Here is a 22,894-nt window from a genome sequence, read left to right on the forward strand (position 1 = left end):
CAAAGCTATGCTTAACTTGGTCAGCCTTTAAACTTTCATCAGCTTAACCTGTTGTTTACCCTAAAGGAGGCTTAATAAATAAAATACCAGAAGTACAACATCCTCCTTCCTGATATTAAGATGTTGTTTTTATGTTTTTTTGCTATTGCCATGTTATTGCTATGGCGATTTTAAGTGCCTGAAAGCGTACTCTAGCACTGTTTTGACAAGGGCTCCTTAGAGGGTTAAATAGTTACTGTTTTCAAGGCAATTGCATCATGGAAGTGTTATTGTGGTCCATGTTCAATGTTTAAAGAGGCTGACGCTTTGGTTCTGTTCGATCCATCTGCTTGTTCCCCTGAGGTTTCAGATAAAGCCTCTGTTCCGGAGTGAGAGAATGCAATACTTTCAAAATATGGGAAACTTTCTGTTGTTTATACAGCTTTTATTAATACATTTCACTTTTTGGGGTTGTTGTGTAGTCACCCCTCTTTATTCGATTTTACAGCGATATTGCCCTCAGAAAATGCTAATCCTCACATTCTGCTACTGCTCCCTGTGAACAGTGTGCGTGCGTGCATTTGTTTGTGTGGTTTCCATTCAGGAATCAAACCATAAACTCCGGTGAGGTAAGCACCGTTCTCCAACCAACTGAGCCAACGAAAACAACCACAATTCTCCCCCATCCCCAACTTTATCCTACAGGACCAGTTAGAGGGTTAGTGAGGATAAAGCCTTGCAACATTCTGGCTCGGTTTATATTCCATTGTAGGTCTGATGCACACATCTACTGACATTTAGAAGTTCAACTTCTTAGAGATCAATGGAACATGTAGGTCAGGCTGAGAACAGGAGCAAATTCAACACAGGACTCAAAAGGTCTCCTGAATGAGAATTATCTCCATATTGTGGTGCTGCATGCTTTGTACCATAATGATAGTGAATTACAATCCTCTCTATTGTTTGTTCATAATGCAGGCAATCTCTCTGCCATTCATTGCCATACCGCACATCTATACTGTGTAGGTGTAATTACAGTGTACACATCCATGCTATATAATTATAGAGCAAGGTACACGTTCCTTTGTCTATAGGTCCAGTGATTATATAGCCTTGTACTATAGTGCTGGTTGCTAATAACAATAAAGTGGTTATTAGCAGACTGTGTGTGTGTTCAGCCATTAGGCCTTTATTTCTAATGCTGTAGTGTGTGCGTGCGTGCGTGCATGTGTGTGTGCGGGTGCGTGTGAGGGTGCGTGTGTGTGTGTGTGTGTGTGTGTGTGTGTGCACGTGTGAGTGTGTGTGTGTGAGATTTGCCTCCATGCTGTCTTGAGGTTTAGGTGGCCGAATGGAATCACATGGCAGGAATGGGAATAGTAAATCAGGTTACTCGCATCCAGAAGAGAGCCAGGAGGGCTTGAAACATGTACTCTAGTCAGACAAAGACATGACGGCATTAAGCCTAATATCACAATTGTTCACTGTCTTATGCTTTCGTAATTTCATATACATTTCTACATTGTTTGTTTTTTTATCATAGTATATTTATTGTTTGGAATAACAGATATCATAGCACTTCAAAGATTCCTGGGAACATGAAATGGTGGAGATTTGTTTTTCTTTTTTCTTCTTCATAAATCAGGATAACCCTCGTGAGATGTTTTCGCGGGAACCTGTGGGATTCATCACACCATATCCAATAAAAGCAATATTAGGACAACAGAAAATCAATCAAATGAAAGTTAATAAAAGCAGCCATTAAATGAGAATACATTAGTTCCATATCGTGAATAGTGAGCAAGCCAAGGATCTTATAAGCATGGGTGACAAGAAACAGTTGCACAGGTATAAATCAAAATAGATCAAAAGCTTTTAGTGGATACGAAAAAGATCTGGTTAAGATCAATATTGAAACAAGGCCCATAGGAGTAGCTACTGTTGATCCCAGAACTGCTGTTGATCTGCTGTTGATCCTAGATCTGCTGTTGATTTGCTGTTGATTGTAGAACTGCTGTTGGTCTGCTGTTGATCCTAGAACTGCTGTTGATTTGCTGTTGATCCATGAACTGCTGTTGATCTGCTGTTGATCATAGAACTGCTGTTGATCCTTGAACTGCTGTTGATCTGCTGTTGATCCTAGAACTGCTGTTGATCTGCTGTTGATCCTAGAACTATTAGCTACAGTGTAACTCACTGCAGTTGATTCTAAAACTAGCTACAGTGTAACTATATTGTTGTTCCTAGAGCTAGCTACAGTGTAACTATGTTGTTGGTCCTAGAGCTAGCTACAGTGTAACGATGTTGTTGGTCCTAGAGCTAGCTACAGTGTAACTATGTTGTTGGTCCTAGAGCTAGCTACAGTGTAACTATGTTGTTGGTCCTAGAGCTAGCTACAGTGTAACTATGTTGTTGGTCCTAGAGCTAGCTACAGTGTAACTATGTTGTTGGTCCTAGAGCTAGCTACAGTGTAACTATGTTGTTGGTCCTAGAGCTAGCTACAGTGTAACTATGTTGTTGGTCCTAGAGCTAGCTACAGTGTAACTATGTTGTTGGTCCTAGAGCTAGCTACAGTGTAACTATGTTGTTGGTCCTAGAGCTAGCTACAGTGTAACTATGTTGTTGGTCCTAGAGCTAGCTACAGTGTACCTCTATGCAGTTGATTCTGGAACTATAGCCAGTGTTACTTTCCATTGTTGATTCTATAACAATTCTTTATGTTTTTTTACATGTTTTATTCTCACATACACCGGAAAGGTGTAGTGAAATGTGCTGTTTTACACTGTCAGCTATAGTAGTACGGTACCCCTGGAGCAAATTTGTTTAAATACCTTGCTCAAGGGCACATGAACAGATGTTTCACCTTCGCACATATTCGAACCAGTGACCTTTTGGTTACTGGTCAACTCCCTATATGCTGTTGAATCAAAAGTCTAAGGAGGTAAAACGTGTCATTATGGGAGGTCAGATATGCATTTAGCTCTCTGGATGAACTTGTAATACCTGTAAAAGGGAGTTGGGAGGGGGGTTAAGGCTTTTGGAAAGATCTCCTTAATTATTCAAGACAAAGTCTGATTCAGAAAATGGAAAAAGGGCTATGAATAAGTCATGGGGAAGTTTTTGAGTGTTCGGGGGCAGTTTTGGGGGGGGGTGTACGAGATGTTACTACTAAGATTAAGTCTCAACCAAACTTACGATGAACCAAATGCTAACTTGTGATCTGCATTTGTAAGGGGCAGGGGGAGAAAAACATAAAGACTGAAATAAAGAGAGTGCGTGAAGAAAGCGATAAGATAAAGTAGGGTAAGGCAGAGAGAGAGAGGCAGAGAGTCAAAGAGAGAGAGGCAGAGCGACAGAGGCAGAGATCGAGTGAGGCAGATAGAGGGGAAGACAGAGAGGCAGGGATAGAGAGGCAGCGCGAGTGAGAGGCAGAGAGACAGAGAGAGTAAGGCAGAGAGGCAGAGATAGAGAGGCAGCGCGAGTGAGAGGCAGAGAGACAGAGAGAGTAAGGCAGAGAGGCAGAGATAGAGAGGCAGCGCGAGTGAGAGGCAGAGAGACAGAGAGAGTAAGGCAGAGAGGCAGAGAGAGAGAGTCAGAGCGAGAGAGGCAGCGAGCGAGGCAGGGATAGAGAGGTAGCTCGAGTGAGAGGCAGAGAGACAGAGAGAGTAAGGCAGAGAGGCAGAGATAGAGAGGCAGCGCGAGTGAGAGGCAGAGAGACAGAGAGAGTAAGGCAGAGAGGCAGAGATAGAGAGAGTCAGAGCGAGAGAGGCAGCGAGCGAGGCAGAGAGAAAGGCAGAGCGAGAGGCAGAGCGACAGAGGCAGAGAGAGAGGCAGAGAGGCAGGGGCAGAGAGAGAGAGAGTAAATCAGAGAGAGAGGGGCAGAGAGAGAGGCAGAGAGGCAGAGAGAGAGAGGCAGAGAGGGAGAGAGTGAGAGAGAGACAGAGAGAGGCAGAGAGACAGAGATTGAGAGAGTGAGGGTGGGGCAGATAGAGAACGAGGGACTCCCAGAGACAGATGTCCCACTCCCTGCAGATTGATGGCTCCTGGCTCCATTCCATGCTAGGCTCTGACCCCTCTGTCCTTTGTTGTAATTTATAGGTTGCGTTTTGTGAGATTTAAGCGCTAGTCTGTGGCCATCATGGCCCTGGAAAGAAAATGACCTTCCTGCAATAGCAGCAGAATTAGGCCTCGCCGCTTAAAAGCCGCCCCCAGGGGTGAATAAGTGAGAGCTTTCCGATGTAGGCAGACATTTTTGACAACGTGTTAATGTTGTTGTTGTTGTGCCTATATAAGTGACTTCTTTTTTTCACTGCTACACTTCATGTGAACTCTTATCAGTTATTAATATTGTCTGCGTTTTAAAGAAGGAAGTGGATATTTGACTGGCATATATTTTTTTAGTTTAGACACAGTGGTGTAAATAAATTAAGGTTAGGGTTAAGGTTAGGTTTAGGAACACGGGGTGGGTTGAGGTTAAGGTAATGTATAGTTTCAGAGAGGTTAATTTAAGGGTTAGGGTACGGGAAAGGCATGAAATGGAACATTGGGTTTGCATACTACCGTCGACCACCATATATTTTTTTTAATGTGGTTTTTAGTTGTCGAGGCAATGGGATGTGAATGAAACACTAGGAACACCTTCCTAATATTGAATTGCACCCCCCTGTTGAAAAATAGATTTGATCATTTTTCTCAATGAGACTTAATCTGGATAATAAAGGTACAAAAAAGAAATAAAAATACACACATAAAGATGTTGAGCGTGAAAAACCCAGCAGCGTTGCAGTTCTTTGAACAGGGTATGGCAGCTACTACCATACCCCGTTCAAAGGCACTTCATTATTTTGTCTTGCCCATTCACCCTCTGAATGGCATACATACACAATCCAAGTCTCAAATGTCTCAAGGCTTAAAAATCCTTCTTTAACCTGTCTCCTACCCTTATCTACACTGATGGAAGTGGATTCAACAAGTGACATCAGTAAGGGATCATAGCTTTCAGCTGGATTCAGCTGGTCAGTCTATGTCAGAGCAGGTGTTCATGATGTTTTGTATACTTTGTGTATAGTGTAGTTCAAAATATATACATGATATGTGTACATGAATTAACACATCAATACCACAAATGTCACATGATATATCAATATTACGATTTGTGGCCTCTGCCTTAGTATAGATCTGTCTGTAAGCATATGGCTTTGTGTGTGTGTGTGTGTGTGTGTGTGTGTGTGTGTGTGTGTGTGTGTGTGTGTGTGTGTGTGTGTGTGTGTGTGTGTGTGTGTGTGTGTGTGTGTGTGTGTGCATTTGTGCGAGTGTGTGTCTATTGCAATCAAATACTTGGCTCAGTGGCTCGTGAGCTCAGCTGGCTCTCTGCTTGGCCATTCAGAGCATAACCCCATGAACAAATCAGTCTGGAAATTATTTGGACAGAAATCCTTCAGCAAATGATTACAGATTTGCAATTGAATGACTTCTAAGGTCTCTCCCTAGGCCTACGTATAGGTTCCCTACGAGTCAGAACCTAGATTTTTTTATCACTACAGAGGATGGGAATCGTATCCAAACACATCCCGGTCCCCTGACACAGTCCTACCAGCTCTCACAGTCTCACAGCAGAATTAGACATTCATCCATGTTTCTCAGTGTTTAAGGTTAAGTTTAGGCATTATCTCCAAATTGTTAAGGTTAGAGTTAAGTTCAGGCATTATCTCCAAATTCTCAAGGTTAGGCATTCATTCCAATTGGTTAAGTTAGGGATAGGCATCCCGTCAACAGGACAGTTGTAAATCACGATCGCGATTTTAGAGAAACAACTAATTTCGGTACATATAAGTGTCTTATATAGGCTGAAAGCTTAAATTCCTGTTAATATAACTGCACTGTCCAACTTACCGTAGCTATTACTGAGAAAAATGGCATGCTATTGTTTGAGGAGAGCTCCAAACAACAAAACACTTTTTTCATCGAGATAAGTCTGATAAATTCAACACTGAAGGTGAAATGTGTACTTCCATTCAGAAATCTTGAACTGATTTATCATCCAAAGGGTCCCAGAGATAACATGAAGTGTCGTTTTGTTAGATAAAATCATTTTTCATATCCTAAAAAGGTCCATATAGCATGCACAATCGATTTTGTATTTCCAGTCGTTCAATTTGCAAAGAAAGGAATCTGTGAAAATCTACCCCTAAACATTGTTTCAACCAGTCAAATCACGTTTGTATGTATTCCTCAGAGATCCTAGAATGTAACCAGACTTCACTATATCATTAGGGGTGTAGTATATCCTATAGGACAACAAATGTGGTCAAAGAGCGACGCATTCATGGCACGCCGATGACGCGGGCAGTCTTCACTTGATCAACTCTAACTTTGTCAAATAAGCACCAATCAGGGTAAAACAAAGCTAGCTAGATAGCCAATGAGATGGGCTTCACTGGAGTATCCGGAAGCCCATCTCAGTATCCTGTATCTGCCGTAAAATGTAGCTGCTAACGTTGTGCGACAGCATGCCTTTTCCTTTTGGACAAAAATTATAAGAATATTCAAAGTTATGAAGTTTTGAAATCTGGTTGTTTTGCAAATTTTTTACTTATAATATGGCTACTAATACTGGAAAAGCTAAATCAAAGTCCAAGTATACAGATTTGACGATATTCCTGCAGAAAAATGTAACATGAATGCAAATGTCTCCACGATCTTCCCAAATCTACCTGGGTGACTTCACACTAGATGTCATGTGGTTTTCTCATACTTCACGTTATCTGTCTGAAACTTTGCACATACACTGCTGCCATCTTGTGGACACCATCGGAATTACAACCAGAGTTATGGCTAGAAGTGGGACCTTTCTGTTGCATTTCAAAGATGGTGGTAGAAAAAAAGAAGAAAAAAAGTTGTTGTTTTCTTTGTATTTTCTTCTACCAGATCTATTGTGTTAATTATAATCTCCTACATTTAATTCACATTTCCACAAACCTCAAAGTGTTTCCTTTAAAATGGTACCAAGAATATATATATCCTTGAGTCTGGACCTGAGCTACACGCAGTTAGATTTGGGTATGTCATTTTAGGTGAACATTTTTAAAAAGGGGGCTATCCCTAAGAAAGGTAAAGATTTGGGATAGGCAAAAAATAAATACAAATAAAACATTATATTGCTGGATGCGAACTTCCAACCTTTGGAATCAGAGGAAGATGCTTAGATTTGACCAACCTACTTGAAGGTAACAGGGCTCACTGTTGCCCCTAGTGGCCGGTTTCCACGTCATCTCCTGACATCCTCAGACATGGATGGACTTCAAATACTGACTTGTATCATAGGTGACCTGGCAGCACAAACGCAGCATTTGGTGTTCTTCCATAGAGTTTCTGGAGAGAGAAAAAGAGAGAGGAAAGAGAGAGAAATTGTGTGTGTGTGTGTGTGTGTGTGTGTGTGTGTGTGTGTGTGTGTGTGTGTGTGTGTGTGTGTGTGTGTGTGTGTGTGTGTGTGTGTGTGTGTGTGTGTGTGTGTGTGTGTGTGTGTCATGTGTCAGCAACGGCTAAGTAATAGTAGAGGACCCCATCCTCCCTGGCAAAGAGCAGAGGCTGGTATAGATTGATATTGGCCCGACTGTGAGAATCCTCCATCAGTACATTCTGGACAGAGTTTGCCACTGAGCACTGATCTGACTGAGACCTGCTTGCGATTAAAATAGCAAAACAGATCCAAATGAAAGGGTCAGATGTAACATTACCTTGCACAGTACTAAACAGTATTAAATGCAATTGATTGATTGCCTTTATTTGCCAGTAAAAAAAACTAAATCTATACCGCAGTACATACATTTTAAGTCACTTGTTACACCTACAACCAGCCCAGATGTCTGCTCTATGGTCAAGTCGTGTTGTATATTCATGGTCTACGATATTGCAAAGGATCAGACATCTGAGCTGACCAATGTTTTGATCTTCCAAACAAGGCCTTTCCCAGAGTTCCATTTGTTCATTCCCCCCTCATTTGCCTCCAATGCAAAATGTGAAAACTCTGTTCCAATCTGCATTTCAATGTCCCAATTTGTTCAAGAGGGAGTTGCAGCTTTCTAAGTGAGCCGGATAAAAGCGTCTGCCAAATGGCTAAATATTTAAAATTATCTGTAGCTCCAGAGCCGATAAAAAGGACTTTGAAAATCAACTGCCTTCGCCAAAAGCCTCATTAGTTGGACGACAACAAAATGTCTCCCCACCGAGGCGGGGCGGGAGGAAAACCCAGGTATCTGCGACTAGGCAATTAAAAACAAGTTATACAGCCTTTTTCTCAAACTGCACTGCTCCCTATTTAGGATAAAAAAGCCTCTTAATGCGCTAATGCTAATATGCTAATATCTCATGTTATCATATGATTACGTGTTTATGAAGGAATGGTGGAATGAGTCAGTGCTGTGTTTGTTGATCCTATCCATTGCCACTTGTGTTTGCATGGAGTCGATGGAAAATATGGAAATCCCTGTGCATCTTTCATGCGCCCTTCCTTCAGCGATTGGCGCTCTACGCTCGCTTTGCAAACATCTTAATTGCGTTAAATGGAGGGGAAAAAAGGGCCAGATTAAACGTCATTAATGAGGGTTGTGTGGGGAGGCTGCTATTCCCCGGATGGTGCTTTTGTTCACTTTGGCAAAGCGGGGGAGAAAGAGCGGCTTCACCTTGAAGCTGAAAGCACACCATGAAACAGGGTCATTGTGCCTCCCTCTACCAAAGACAGGCGCACACTTTTCTCCCTCTCTCTCGCTCTCTTGCACAGAATCACACGCACCATCTCCCTCCTCTGTGCCTCTGTCTCTTACTGCCACTACCCATCCCTCTCTCCGGCTCAGTCTGCCCCTTGTCTCCTTTTCTTTCACTCTTTAAATTTCTCCCCCTCTTGTTTTTCCAAATCTCTTTCTCTCTCCTCTTCCCCCAGTCACTCTGTCTGAAAGGCAGATAAGCTCACTGGGGGAGACTTTAGAGGACTCTCCATCTGTGTATAAATAGTTTAGGATGAATTATTGAGGGACCTGGGGTTGCTAATAATCCCGCAGGACCCATCTGACAATGACACGGAAGATGGAGGGAAAACAATTACGCAGGGTTTCTCCTTCGCAGGAATTGGATTGGAAGGGGGGGGCTCTGGGCAGAAGAACAGAAGCCCCTCGCGGGCCCAACGTCTTGGCTAATAAAGCCAATTAACTCTCTGGAATCAATCGGCCCAAGAGGAACGTCCTTTTCTTCCCTTCCCTGGGACGCAACAGGAACTGTAATGATTCATGTTTCCTCCCCCCCGTCGTCCCTGTTTGTAATGTCCCCTCATCTCGTCTCCCCTGTGGAGGACGGGATAGGACAGGACACCGCGTCTCTCAGCCGCCATCCCTCCGTCGAGGCGGGATAATAGGACAGGAAAGGGGGAATGAGAGGAGAGGAATATTAATGATGGTGTTTAGGGCTGAAAGTGTTGTAATGGGAGGGCAGACTAAACCCCGTGTCTCAGAGTCAGACCCTTGCTCCTGTTTTTGTCAACCACCCCAAGGTGATTTTGACACGACAATTGACTCTTTTTGGGGGGGTTGGTTTTCTCCTCTTTTGTGAAAGGCCGTTGAGATAGAAAGGATTACACTACAACATTAGGTTGAAGTGTTACTGAAATATTTGTTTGCACCAAATCAGTTACCTAGGGAGCAACAACCCACAACTGTTGTAAACAAGGGACCAATCAAAGGGACCAGGTTAAATTGACCAACTTCATTATTAATAGTAATAAGATAATTTATAGAACATAATGACAGTGTGGAATGTGTGTGCGCCTTTACAAGTGTGAATGAAGCAGGGAATTCTCAACTGCGCGCGGGCCTGCGTGTGTGCTCAAACGTGTGCATGCAAGCGTGTGGGTGTACAGTCCCCATCTCTCTGGGGAGCGCGTAGAGAGGTGGACGATGACAACAACACTGTCCTAATGATGCATTTTCTACTCCATTGATTCAGTGGCTCTGCTCTCCAGTAAATCCTTCACATGCAACACATTAAAGCCGGCCCTTTTTCCTCATCTGCCAATCGATTAGCGAGAGTTCAGGCTGCCTCCCAAATGGCACCCTGTTCCCTGTAGAGGGTCCTACTTTTGACCAGATCTCATAGGGCTCTGGTCAAAAGCAGTGCACTGTATAGGGAATAGGGTGAGATTTGAGACACAGGCTTACAGTGGAACGTGGTGCATTCGCTGACTTCCACAATGCACACACAGTGTCGTGATGTTTTAATGATCCTTTTTGTTATACTTTATACCTTTAAAGGTTTTGTCCCGACCAAGATCCATTTGGGATTGAAAGGTTGTCACTATTACTATAAAGAAAATGTAAGAGACTATGTTGTTTTTTTAGGTTTACTTTAGTTTTTTCGCCAAGCACCTGTAAGTGTATTGTGATGGATTTGTGCTCATAATGACAAAATACTACAGTATATTTACTATAAATATTATAGTATTCACTGCAGTGTTTTTGCAGACTTTACTGTAGTATTCACTGTAGTGTGTTTGCAGACTAAAGTCCACAAAAACACTACAGAGAATACTGTAGTATTTACTGTAGTATTTACAGTTAACTCTAGTATAAATAATGTAGTAAAAGAAAACTGTAGTATGTAATATAGTAATTAGTTTAGTGTTTTTGCGGACTGTATTATACTGTAGTATTTACTGTAGTGTTTTTGCTGACTCTAGTATGCTGTAGTATTTACAGTAGTGTTTATGCAGACTGCAGTGTACTGTAGTATTTACTGTAGTGTTTTTGCGGACGTTACTGTAGTATTTACTAATATTTACTGTAGTGTTTTTGCGGACGTTACTGTAGTATTTACTATAGTGTTTTCATTTTATTATCTTTGACAGAAGTGGAGGCCTTTTCTTTCAGGAAACTTACTGGAGAAATACTAAAAGAGCACATTTCCCATAACCTGTAGGTTATGTAGGACTGGGGTCTGAATGGATAGTTCAGAGTTTCTGCTCTTTTTTATAACATCTGCTAATATGTGTATGTGACCAATAACATTTGATTTGATTTAGGGAACACAATATATGTTCTATACTTGGCATGTATTTTTCTCACTTATGGGTGGCACAAATTGTGATATGGGGAGGGGAATGGGCAGGGAGTATGCAAATTTAATAGTATTGTAGTATTTACTATAGTTTAAAAACTGTAGTGTTTTTGACGACATTACTGTACTATTTACTACAGTGCTTTTTTGCAGATAATACTGTATTATTCACTATAGTATTCTACAGTATACTACAACATTCTATAGTAAGTACTACACATGATCGAGGGATACTACAGTGTGTAGAATAGTATTCTACAATATACTACAGTTTACTATATAATTCTAAGTACTGTAGTATTCTTTCATGTGGGTGGGAATATTACTTTCTAATTCTTCAGCGACTCTAATACATGTCAAGTAGTTAGATATTGCACAGGTGTGTGTTTACTTTCATTCTCTCTCTCTGTCTCTTTCTCTCTGTCTCTTTCTCTCTGTCTCTACCTTGTGTTAGCACTGTGGGATCGGTATGGTAAAGGAGGTCTGGGGTAATACACGCCATTATGAATGCATACCGTCCCTTTTATGTATGTTGGCACTCAGTTCTATTTCACTCGGCTAGAATAATATCACACTCAAGACGAGAATTCATTAGTCCATGAAACAGCTCCTGAATTTTTAAGGCCTATTTTACGGAACAAAAAAGCCCTGACGTGGTCTCTGCACAGTAATTGAAGATTTTCTTTTTGCGTACTATTCTCCCAACTCATATTGCGGTCTTGAAAGTGCCTTCTTATTTAATCAAGGGTTTACTGCATTCAATTACATATTTTTTAAATGATATGAGGGTAGAACCTGCATGGAAATGTTTCTGGAGACCTTGACTCTGTGTCCCCATACTCTAAGATAGTCCCCTTTCCCCATCTCATTCCCTCCATGAGCACAGATCTGAACGCACATGACGGATGAACGTGGTAAGGTGGAAACCTATCGAGTCCATTCACCTGCCAGTGGTCTTGAAGGAAAGGTGGTAAGGACTCTTAGAAGAATATATGGACACAGACTTTTCACACACAGAGCCAAGGGCTTCCCCATTAACGTTAAAGGAATAGTTCCCTCCAAAGTTTGTCAGACATGGCAAGACATTTGATTAGGTTGGTTTGTTACCCTTCCAACAAGTGACTGTGCTGCTATTGCATACAAAATAGTTTATGGTGCATTAATGTGTCATTAAGTCTCATGCCAGAGTTACACAGGCGTTAGAAACGGGGATGTAACGATTCACCAATATGCATCGGTCCCGGTTCCAATGTTAAATATACTAGTGCATCGATCCAAATTAAACATGCATCGGTCAGATAAAAAAAAAAAGATTCAATCTTGTTTTATTAAGAAAATACCTCTTACCTGTTTTGAATTAATTGATGCATCCTCTCCTTCAGTTCAGTAGCCTATTGAACTTTTATGCATGTAACGGCATATGACTGTCAGATAATAACAGGGCGCACAGGGCGGGGGACACAGATGCTCGCGCCAGGGAGAGGTTGACCTATGTGGTTCTAATAGGCTATTCGTCCATCTGCACGGAACCTTCAGCATTCAGATGCTTGTAAAATGGCTTTCGCAATGTCAAACCATAGCCTTTATTAGTTGAGTGACAACCCATGTAATCTATCGAAATGCTTATCAAATCGTTCGTGAAAGAGATGCACATCCCTAGTTGTAAAGGGTTCATAGCACCTTGTTATAACAAATGTGGCTGGAATTCCTCTTTAGTAAAGCTCACAGAGCGCTGAGACCTTTGCAAAGTAATCTAGTCACGTTTTTCATCTCTTAAAATCAATCTTTAAACTGAAGTGAAAACATATTTTGTTTATGGAGAAAAGGCTGTACTTGGTCCTACCTTTTAGGTCCAGATAAGTGCTAACAAAACAGAGGTGAGAGATCTGGAGATTTTTATTGACTGACTGAATAACATTTTAAAGGCGGGGATTTTCTTTCAGAGTTGCTAATGTGCAAGGCTATAGAGCCCTTTCATGCAATGGACTCTTTGAAGACTATAGCTGAAATGTTCTGACATATTTGGGGGAATAAAATAACACTTTTTAGTAGAGGGAGCCATGAATGATAATAGCCAGTAGCAGTGCGTGGGTAAAATGATCGGTAAAGCCAAGGCAGAAAAATAATCCATATTACAACCTACAGTTGAAGACAGAAGTTTACATACATCTTAGCCAAATACATTTAAACTCAGTTTTTCCACAATTCCTGACATTTAATCCTAGTAAAAATGCCTTGTCTTAGGTCAGTTAGGATCACCACTTTATTTTAAGAATGTGAAATGTCAGAATAATAGTAGAGAGAATAATTTATTTCAGCTTTTATTTCTTTCATCACACTCCCAATGGGTCAAACGTTTACATACACTCAATTATTTTTGGTAGCATTGCTATTAATTTTTTAAAACTTGGGTCAAACATTTCGGGTAGCCTTCCACAAGCTTCCCACAATAAGTTGAGTGAATTTTGGCCCATTCCTCCTGACCGAGCTGGTGTAACTGAATCAGGTTTGTAGGCCTCCTTGCTCACACACACGTTTTCAGGTCTGCCCAGAAATGTTCGATGGGATTGAGGTCAGGGCTTTGTGATGGCCACTCCAATACCTTGACTATGTTGTCGTTACGCAATTTTGCCAAAACTTTGGAAGTATGCTTGGGGTCATTGTCCATTTGGAAGACCCATTTGCGACCAAGCTCTAACTTCCTGACTGATGTCTTGAGATGTTGCTTCAATATATCCACATAATTTTCCTACCTTATGTTGCCATCTATTTTGTGAAGTGCACCAGTCCCTCCTGCAGCAAAGCACCCCCACAACATGATGCTGCCACCCCCGTGCTTCACGGTTGGGATGGTGTTATTCGGCTTGCAAGCCTCTGTCTTTTTCCTCCAAACATGACAAAGGTCATTATAGCCAAACAGTTATATTTTTGTTTCATCAGACCAGAGGACATTTCTCCAAAAAGTATGATCTTTGTCCCCATGTGCAGTTGCAAACCATAGTCTGGCTTTTTTATGTTAGTTTTGGAGCAGTGGCTTCTTCCTTGCTGAGCGGCCTTTCAGGTTATGTCGATATAGGACTCGTTTTACCGTGGATATAGATACTTTCCTCCAGCATCTTCACAAGGTCCATTGCTGTTGACTGATTTGCACTTTTCGCACCAAAGTACGTTCATCTCTAGGAGACAGAACGTGTGTCCTTCCTGAGCGGTATGACGGCTGCGTGGTCCCATGGTGTTTATACTTGCATACTATTGTTTGTACAGATGAACGTGGTACCTTCAGGCATTTGGAAATTGCTCCCAAGGATGAACCAGACTTGTGGAGGTCTACAATTGTTGTTCTGAGGTCTTGGCTGATTTCTTTTGATTTTCCCATGATGTCAAGCAAAGAGTTTGAAGGTAGGGCTTGAAGTACATCCACAGGCACACCTCCATTTGACTCAAATTATGTAAATTTGCCTATCAGAAGCTTCTAAAGCCATGACATCATTTTCTGGAATTTTCCAAGTTGTTTAAAGGCACAGTCAACTTAGTGTATGTAAACGTCTGGCCCACTGGAATTGTGATACAGTGAATTACAAGTGAAATAATCTGTCTGTAAACAATTGCTGGAAAAATAACTTGTGTCATGCACAAAGTAGATGTCCCAACCGACTTGCCAAATGTATAGTCTCTTAACAAGAAATTTGTGGTGTGGTTGAAAAACAAGTTTTAATGACTCCAACCTAAGTGTATGTAAACTTCCGACTTCAACTATATGTGTTGTGATAATAGTGTTGTTTGCTCTATAACCTGTTAGTTCATGTGCCTTGACACCGTGATATATAGACCTAAGGCCGAGACAATAGGAAGACACAGTGGCAGAATAAATTCAACCACACCTTTGTTTCATCACAAAACCGGAGAGCAACCTCTGTCCAGTGAAGTCCACAAAACATGGTGCATGGAACAAACAGTTACATGACCTACAGCATGGTCAACCAAGTTAATGTTTCTGACATTTTCCGACTACGAAACAAATATTTATTTAGAACTACTGAGAGTTTCCTCAAGTTGCAAAGAAAACTGGAGCTGCCTCCTATCATGACACAAGGCGAGACCCAGATGCAGACACAGGAGGCAGATGGTTGGAGTCTTACCCTATTGGAATAATACATATTGGAAGGCAAGAGAATAGGTGTGGACAGGCAAAAGGGTCAAAACCAGTTCAGAATCCAAAAGGTACAGAAGGGCAGGCAGAATCAAGGTCAGGGCAGGGAGAATCAAGGTCAGGGCAGGCAGAATCAAGGTCAGGGCAGGCAGAATCAAGGTCAGGGCAGGCAGAATCAAGGTCAGGGCAGGCAGAATCAAGGTCAGGGCAGGCAGAATCAAGGTCAGGGCAGGCAGGATGATCAGGCAGGCGGAAAAGTAGTCCAGAGTCAGGCAGGGGTCAAAACCGGGAAGAATATCAAAAAGAGAACAGCAAAAGGAGTACAGGAAAAACATGCTGGTTGACTTGACTAACATACAAGATGAACTGGCACAGAGAGACAGGAAACACAGGGATAAATACACTGGGGAAAATAAGCGACACCTGGAGGGGGTGGAGACAATCACAGGAACAGGTGAAACAGATCAGGGCGTGACACCTCCACTATTCCAGCACCATTTCAACTTCAACATTTCAACATAATAAAATCACCTATGCTTTCTCTAATAGAGTTACAACTAAAAAATACCAAAAATAATTTATTCCAATCAATGTAAGATAAATATGATGTAGCGGCCAATGGTTCTGATGTTTGTGTGTATGTGTGTGCGTGCGTGCAAGTAGAAAAAACATGTTGACTCAACCTACTTGTAGAGAAACGCCAATGTCATTCTCCTCTTTTTCATGTTGACGAAACAGTCTATCACTCTGTCATACAGTACACGCTTTTAGTTTTTGTTGTCCTCGGCTACCTGGCTAAAATGCTTGCTCGCTAGCCTAACTTCCTTTCTTGGGTAACGTTAGTTAGTTAAAATTATCCTTCTACATCTAGCTACATATTTAACTTCCATCCTCTCGGGCCAGGGGCACAACAAGGTATGAATTAATGGTTGATCAGAATCGCGGTTATAGTCATTTGCCAGTACTGAGAATTAAGTAAAACCACAAGTCCAAATCCCTATCTCCATCCATGGTTAATTTAGGAAAGGGACAATTTTAGCTAGCGAGCCACCGGAGTACAACAACACAACAATATGCAACAATTCAAGTTGTTTCTGTCAAAGACATATTTCTCTTGAGGAGATGTGATAAATGTGAAGCCAAATTCAAACTGGCTTCTTGACACTTTATTTATTGGTGCGCCAGGACCAGTCACAGTTCAGCTCACTCAGTTTAGCTCAACACTGATTGGCTATTCTTTTATACTTTTTTATCACGGGAGGCCAAATGCTCACTGGCTTCCCTTGCATTCAAGGCTACGGGCAAAAACAATGTCCTACTCTTTATGACCAGACAGTATCAGATAGATGACCTACACAAACAGAGACAGAGAGGCGCTGTTTGCTCGCTTGGATGCTTTCTCCGGTAAGATACATTCAGCCTCTTGCGAATTGACGGAATATGACAAAAACACAGAGAGATGAAAGATAAAGGATTTTATATGTTTTTGCCCTTTTCCTTGGTAAATTTATTTGGGAAGCCTGGCTTCTCTTGGTATCCATGATTACAATGCAATGATAATACCAAGTCTCATGATCTCACATTTGTTAAGTCATAATTGGACTTCATGAGAGGCACTGGCTTAATTGATGCCAGCAAATCTTCAGTTAGACATCTTGCAATTGGAATCTCTTGTAACAGAAGAGAAGAGAGTTTGGCCACTTGGCAATAAATGTACTGTCACCGACAGCTTCTTCTCAAATCACTGGTAAGATTCATTTAGGCAAGTCAGTTAAGAACAAATTCTTATTTACAATGACAGCCTAGGAAGAGTGGGTTAACTGCCTTGTTCAGGGGTAGAACAACAGAATTTGACATTGTAAGCACGGGGATTCGATCAAGCAACCTTGCGGTTACTGGCCCAACGCTCTAACCACTAGGCTACCTGCCGTAGGTGAAGAAAGTAGTGGAGTCTTTCCTACTTTTTAGACATTGTCTCTTTCAATCCCTGATTCCTTTCTCTCTCTCTCTCTCTCTCTCTCTCTCTCTCTCTCTCTCTCTCTCTCTCTCTCTCTCTCTCTCTCTCTCTCTCTCTCTCTCTCTCTCTCTCTCTCTCTCTCTCTCTCTCTCTCTCTCTCTCTCTCTCTCTCTCTCTCTCTCTCTCTCTCTCTCTCTCCCTTCTGTCTTTCACTCTTTCTTTCTCTCTCTCGGTGGGTGTGTGTCCCTTTAGGTCGGTGGATGTGTGTCACTTTAGGGTGTCTGCAGTGGTTGAGATAAGAGGCGAGTGTAGGACACAGGGGGATGGTGTTCACAGCAAGGTGATCTTATCTTCGCTCTCTACCTCTACCTCTCTACCTTTCTCTCTCTACCTCTCTACCCTTTTCTCTCTACCTTTCTCTCACTACCTCTACCTCTCTACCCTTCTCTCTCTACCTCTACCCTTTTCTCTCTACCTTTCTCTCACTACCTTTTTCTCTCTACCTTTCTCTCTCTACCTCCCTTTACTTTTCTATCTTGTCCCCCCCTCTCTCTATCTCTCTCTCTCTCTCTCTCTCTCTCTCTCTCTCTCTCTCTCTCTCTCTCTCTCTCTCTCTCTCGCTTAGCCTCTTTCTCTGCACCGCTTTCTTCTCCCTTCTCCACCCCCGCTTTCTACTGTTCATTTGCTCTTTCCCTTATCTCCCCCCTCTCTCTCTCTCTCTCCATTTCTCTCTCATTCGCTGCCTCTTTTCTTCTTCTTTCTCTTCTCTGCACTGTTGTTGATTTGAATTTGTAGCATTGTGAAACAATGCAAGGCAACAAAAGATGAATGTCTATCCACTGCTTCTACCAGTGTGTGTTTTAGCCAGATACTAGCTAGAGCCAGACACAGCAAGATCCGAGCTGAGCCTGACTATGACTGGGGTGTTTGTTGAGTGATGCTTACTCACACTCGTGTGTGTGTGTGTGTGTGTGTGTGTGTGTGTGTGTGTGTGTGTGTGTGTGTGTGTGTGTGTGTGTGTGTGTGTGTGTGTGTGTGTGTGTGTGAGATAGTAAATCAACGATAGTAAATCAAGGAAACTTTGACAAGTGCGGCCATTTCGGCAGTCCCTAAAAAGAAAAAATCTATTTTAGGCTTAGGGTTTAGGGATAGGATTGGGGTTAGGCTTTCGGGATAGGATAAGGGTTAGGAGTTAGGTTTGGTTTTAGGGTTAGGGTTAGTGATTTGGGGTTAAGGTTGGGGTTAGGGTTATGCTAAGGTTTAGGGTGAGGGAAAATAGGATTTTGAATAGGAATCCATTTTTTGGTCCCAGCTTGGATAGTAAAACCAACGTGTGTGTGTTGTGTACCCCTGTATGAGCGATGTGTTTGAAGCCAGGCTTGCACACACACACACACACGCACACACACACACACACACACACACACACACACACACACACACACACACACACACACACACACACACACACACACACACCTCCTTTGGGAGAGGCAGCTGGCATGTAGCGTAACATGACAGGGAGGAGGTAGGTAGGAGGTAGCAGGCTGTCAGCAGCGAGCTCCCACTCGGGCTAATGAGCATGGCATTAATTAAAAACAGCAACAGGCGGAGTGAGCTCTCCAGCGGCCCGCCATCAGACCAGCCCAGGGTTAAAGACACAGAGCCAAGCACACACAGCGACTGAGACCAGCTCCCCAGGCACACTAGTTAGCCCTGCTCTTCATACATGCTGCAGCTCATCTGGCCCCCACTCTCTCTGCCCATAACATGTCAATATGTAAATAGCCAGATACCACAGATATTAATGATATAACTTTACATTAAAAAGGATGTTGACAAGTCGAATGAGAACAAAAGAGTGAGAACGTGAAGCATAGAGCTAGAAAGATACTAGATCTACTCTTCAGGCATCCTTGTTTAGTTCTGTTGTTGACTACTGCCCGCTGCATTAAAGCGGCGTTTTGAATGTTTACACAGTCTTTTTGATTGCAAAATGCTACTCACAGCTCGCAGACGGCTTTTAGTTTGTTCATTATATTTGAAAACTGTGTATATGTACAGTCTCTAGGACAGTGTGAACTGTCTTTGTGACAGTTCTGTGAGGGGAGTCAACCTGGTGTTTTTACAGTGCCCGAAAACATTCTGGGGTTTGAATTACAGACACAAACTGTAAACTTGACAGAAATAAAAGATTGGAGTACTTACATCTTTGAGTCTTTGAGTCTTTGAAAGAAAGTCCAAGTCTAAATAGAAAAACAAAAAAGACAAAAAATGTCACACCAATCAACTACTTATGCCTTGATGGCGAACTGCCTAATAAGCATCACCAGTACATTGTGTAAACATATTTTTGTTCATACATTGACACATTTTCATCCTTTCATTTCTTTCAAAGGAAATGTTTCATTTCATTTTCAGTTCATGCTTTCATGGTAACAACGCATGTTACAACTTGACTGTGGGGAGAATGTGATGTTGAAGCGTAAACAGGCCCTACAGACGATATCTATTGGGGTCCTGGAATGTTGGCATAACGTTTTCAAATGTCCTCTGAACATGGTTCCAGGGTTTCTGTGTTACATGTTCCTGTTCATGGAGGGTCTCCATAATAACATTCACAGTCAAAAGTTGGACAGTTCTAAATAAGATTCTCCTTAGCTAACACTATGTCAGCCTTATGACAGCACTACATAGGCTTCCTGTCAAGGGGGCCTGTGAGTGACATGTTCCTGTGGTTTCTCTTAGTTTGCCTGAGTCTCCGGCATCTCCCTGGCAGCCCCCTCATGTCAGCCCAGGTGCTAGGGAAACAGGGGATTGTGGGAACATATGGAGCAGAAAGAAAGACTGTCAGGGAAATGTCTGCCTTGTCACAGCAAAGTGAGGACCGACGCACACTGATGGTCGACTGGATAACTGCAGACTTGCAGGGAGAGAGAGAGAGAGAGAGAGAGAGAGAGAGAGAGCCACATAAGATTTGACATGTTTTGGGAGAAAGTAGCTAGTATAGCTAGATTAGCTTGCACACGTTTATTAATCTCTGCCACACGCGAAGTGATAACATGGAAAGGGAACGTGTATAGTAAACTGTTTAGCATACATACACTGAGTATACAGAACAGCATGAACACCTGCCCTTTCCATGACATACACTTATCCGGTGAAAGCTATGATCCCTTATTGATGTGTAGATGAAGGGGAGTAGATAAGTCAACGCTTTTTAAGCCTTGAGACAATTAAGACATGGATTGAGTGTGTGTGTGCCATTCAGAGGGTGAATGGGCAAGACAAAAGATTTCAGTGCCTTTGAACGGGGTATGGTAGTAGGTGCCAGGCACACTGGTTTGTGTCAAGAACTGCAACGCTGGTGTTTCCCATGTGTATCAAGAATGGTCCACCGCCAGCCAACTTGACACAACTCTGGGAGGCATTGGAGTCAACATGGGCCGACATCCGTGTGGAACACGTTTGACACCTTATAAAGTAAACTCGATATTAGGATGGTGTCCCTAATGTTTGGTATACTCAGTGTATAGTAGGCCAGGTAGGAAGCACTTCGGAGATAATACTCTTTAGCTGCAGGCTTACCATCTCTCTCTTTCTTTCACTCACTCTCTCACTCTTTCATTCTTTCTCTCTCTCTCTCTCTCATTCTTTCTCGTTCTCTCTCTATCTTTCTCTCTCTCTTTCTTTCTTTTGCTCCCTCTCTCACTTTCTTTCGTTCTCTCTCTTTGATCTCTCTCTCTCTCTCTCTCTCTCTCTCTCCCTCTCTCTCCCTCTCCCAGGGACGGCTCTGTTTGTGTTAGTTTGTGTTCTTGGATTTTTGTCTCTAACGAGTTTGAGTGGTCTCCTCCTTCGCTGTCTCTCAGTGTCTGCCCCAGTATGCTAACGTCATTATCCTTTCTCTCCCTCTCCCTACCCCCTCTCTATGTCTCTCTCTCTTTCGGTCTCTCTGTCTCTCAGGCTGTGCCTTCCTTACCTACTGTGCCAGAGAGTCGGCCCTGAAAGCTCAGAATGCACTTCATGAGCAGAAGACCCTGCCAGGGGTAAGTTTACCACCACACTGTCATACTGTTTGTACTTTATGGCCCCTCAAGCACCTTAACATGCACCCAGACAAATAAATGTTAAACAGATTCCGACACCCATAAAGATCACACACAGCTAGGCACACACGCAATGCACACACCTTGCCACACAAATGTGTTTGCATTCAAAGGTGCCACACAATGTCTTTACTGTTGACATACTGTACACACAACAACACACCACCCTCTTTTCCCATTTGTTCTCCCTCTTTTTCTCCATGCGTCCCTCTTCCTCTTTCTCCCCCTCCCTCGCCTTTTCATTCTCCCTCTGACAGTCACACAAACCCACGGGGAGAAACCACATAGCATCACATCAGAGCAGGCCTATTTATAGTTGCAGTGTGTGTGTGTATGTGTGTGTCCTGTGCTAGGGCCAACAATATACTGTAAATATACATACAGTATATCTAACGTGTCTAACAACATTATGTTCGTACATACAGAAGAAAGGAAGCACTTGAGTACATGAGGAATACAAAGTGCATTTAAAGCAGGTGCTTCCACACAGGTTTGGTTCCTGAGTTAATTAAACATCCCATCATGCTTAGGGTCATGTATAAAAATACCCCGTTGCCCATTATTTTGGCTACCATGGCTAGAAGAAGAGACCTCAGTGACTTTGAAACAGTGGTCTCAAAGGAGCAAATGGGGGTTTAAAGGGTGTGTGTGTGCATGTTGCGAAAGTGTGTGTGTGTGTGTGTGTGTGTGTGTGTGTGTGTGTGTGTGTGTGTGTGTGTGTGTGTGTGTGTGTGTGTGTGTGTGTGTGTGTGTGTGTGTGTGTATCAGTCACCAGATTGCAACCCAATTGAACACTTATGGGAGATTCCTGAGACAGCGTTTTTCACCACTATGGACAAACACCAAATTATTGAATACTTGTAGTTGGTGTTTCCTTTATTTTGGCAGTTACCTGTATACCATACAGTATGTACGATATGATTGCAAGCAACAACTCCTACACTATCTGGATCCAATGTATACTTTAATATATTATTTTATTTTTTAACCCAGCACTATGTTGCAGGGCTTTACATTGTGTATCTGTGCCATATGTGTGTGTCTGTGTGTGTATGTGTGTGCGTTGAGTTTTGATGCGTCTCTGTCAGGGCTCGCTTGGTTGGGCCTGTTCGTTTTTTAATGACGCCTCCAGGGAGGTTGACAGTCGCCATGTTGAGCAGAAAGCCTTTGATGTGAGTGATTATGACATCATAGATGTGCAGTGCGGAAGAGAGGAGTCGTGCGCTGCCTCTGCCGCTGTGGATCCTTCTCTCTTTCTCTGCTTTCATCCCCCCGAGCAGGAATGGCGCAGTCACACACCAAAAAAAGAAGATACATTTAATATTTGGCCAAAACAAAAATGCGATTTTCTGTTCACAATGAAGATTTTGCCTTATTGAGTGTTGTTGTATGTACAGTACATGGTACGACATCTATGTTATCAGTAAAGGGCCCTTTTTTAATGTAGCGATCCATACTTTTTGAAAGCTTTATAGTGACTAGAGCAGTCCCTGTAGCTTGTGTAAATGTTGCGAGGAGGCGGCAGTGGCGTCATCGTGGTAATCTTGAGGAACCCACAGCAAATGAATTTAATTGAAGTCACTACCCATCACCGTCGTTTAATAA

General features: G+C 42.4%; 1 protein-coding gene across 2 annotated transcripts in view; it reads left to right on the plus strand.

Annotated features, from left to right (window-relative positions):
- celf4 (CUGBP, Elav-like family member 4) overlaps nucleotides 1-22,894 on the plus strand; it is a 110,388-nt gene that overhangs the window by 14,485 nt on the left and 73,009 nt on the right. For both annotated transcript variants that reach the window (XM_042298755.1, XM_042298760.1), the window contains exon 2: nucleotides 21,147-21,229. In XM_042298755.1, coding sequence (XP_042154689.1) covers nucleotides 21,147-21,229 — 83 coding nt within the window. The remainder of the gene's footprint in view (nucleotides 1-21,146; nucleotides 21,230-22,894) is intronic.

Source organism: Oncorhynchus tshawytscha, linkage group LG02, assembly GCF_018296145.1.
Source record: "Oncorhynchus tshawytscha isolate Ot180627B linkage group LG02, Otsh_v2.0, whole genome shotgun sequence".
NCBI lineage: Eukaryota > Metazoa > Chordata > Actinopteri > Salmoniformes > Salmonidae > Oncorhynchus > Oncorhynchus tshawytscha.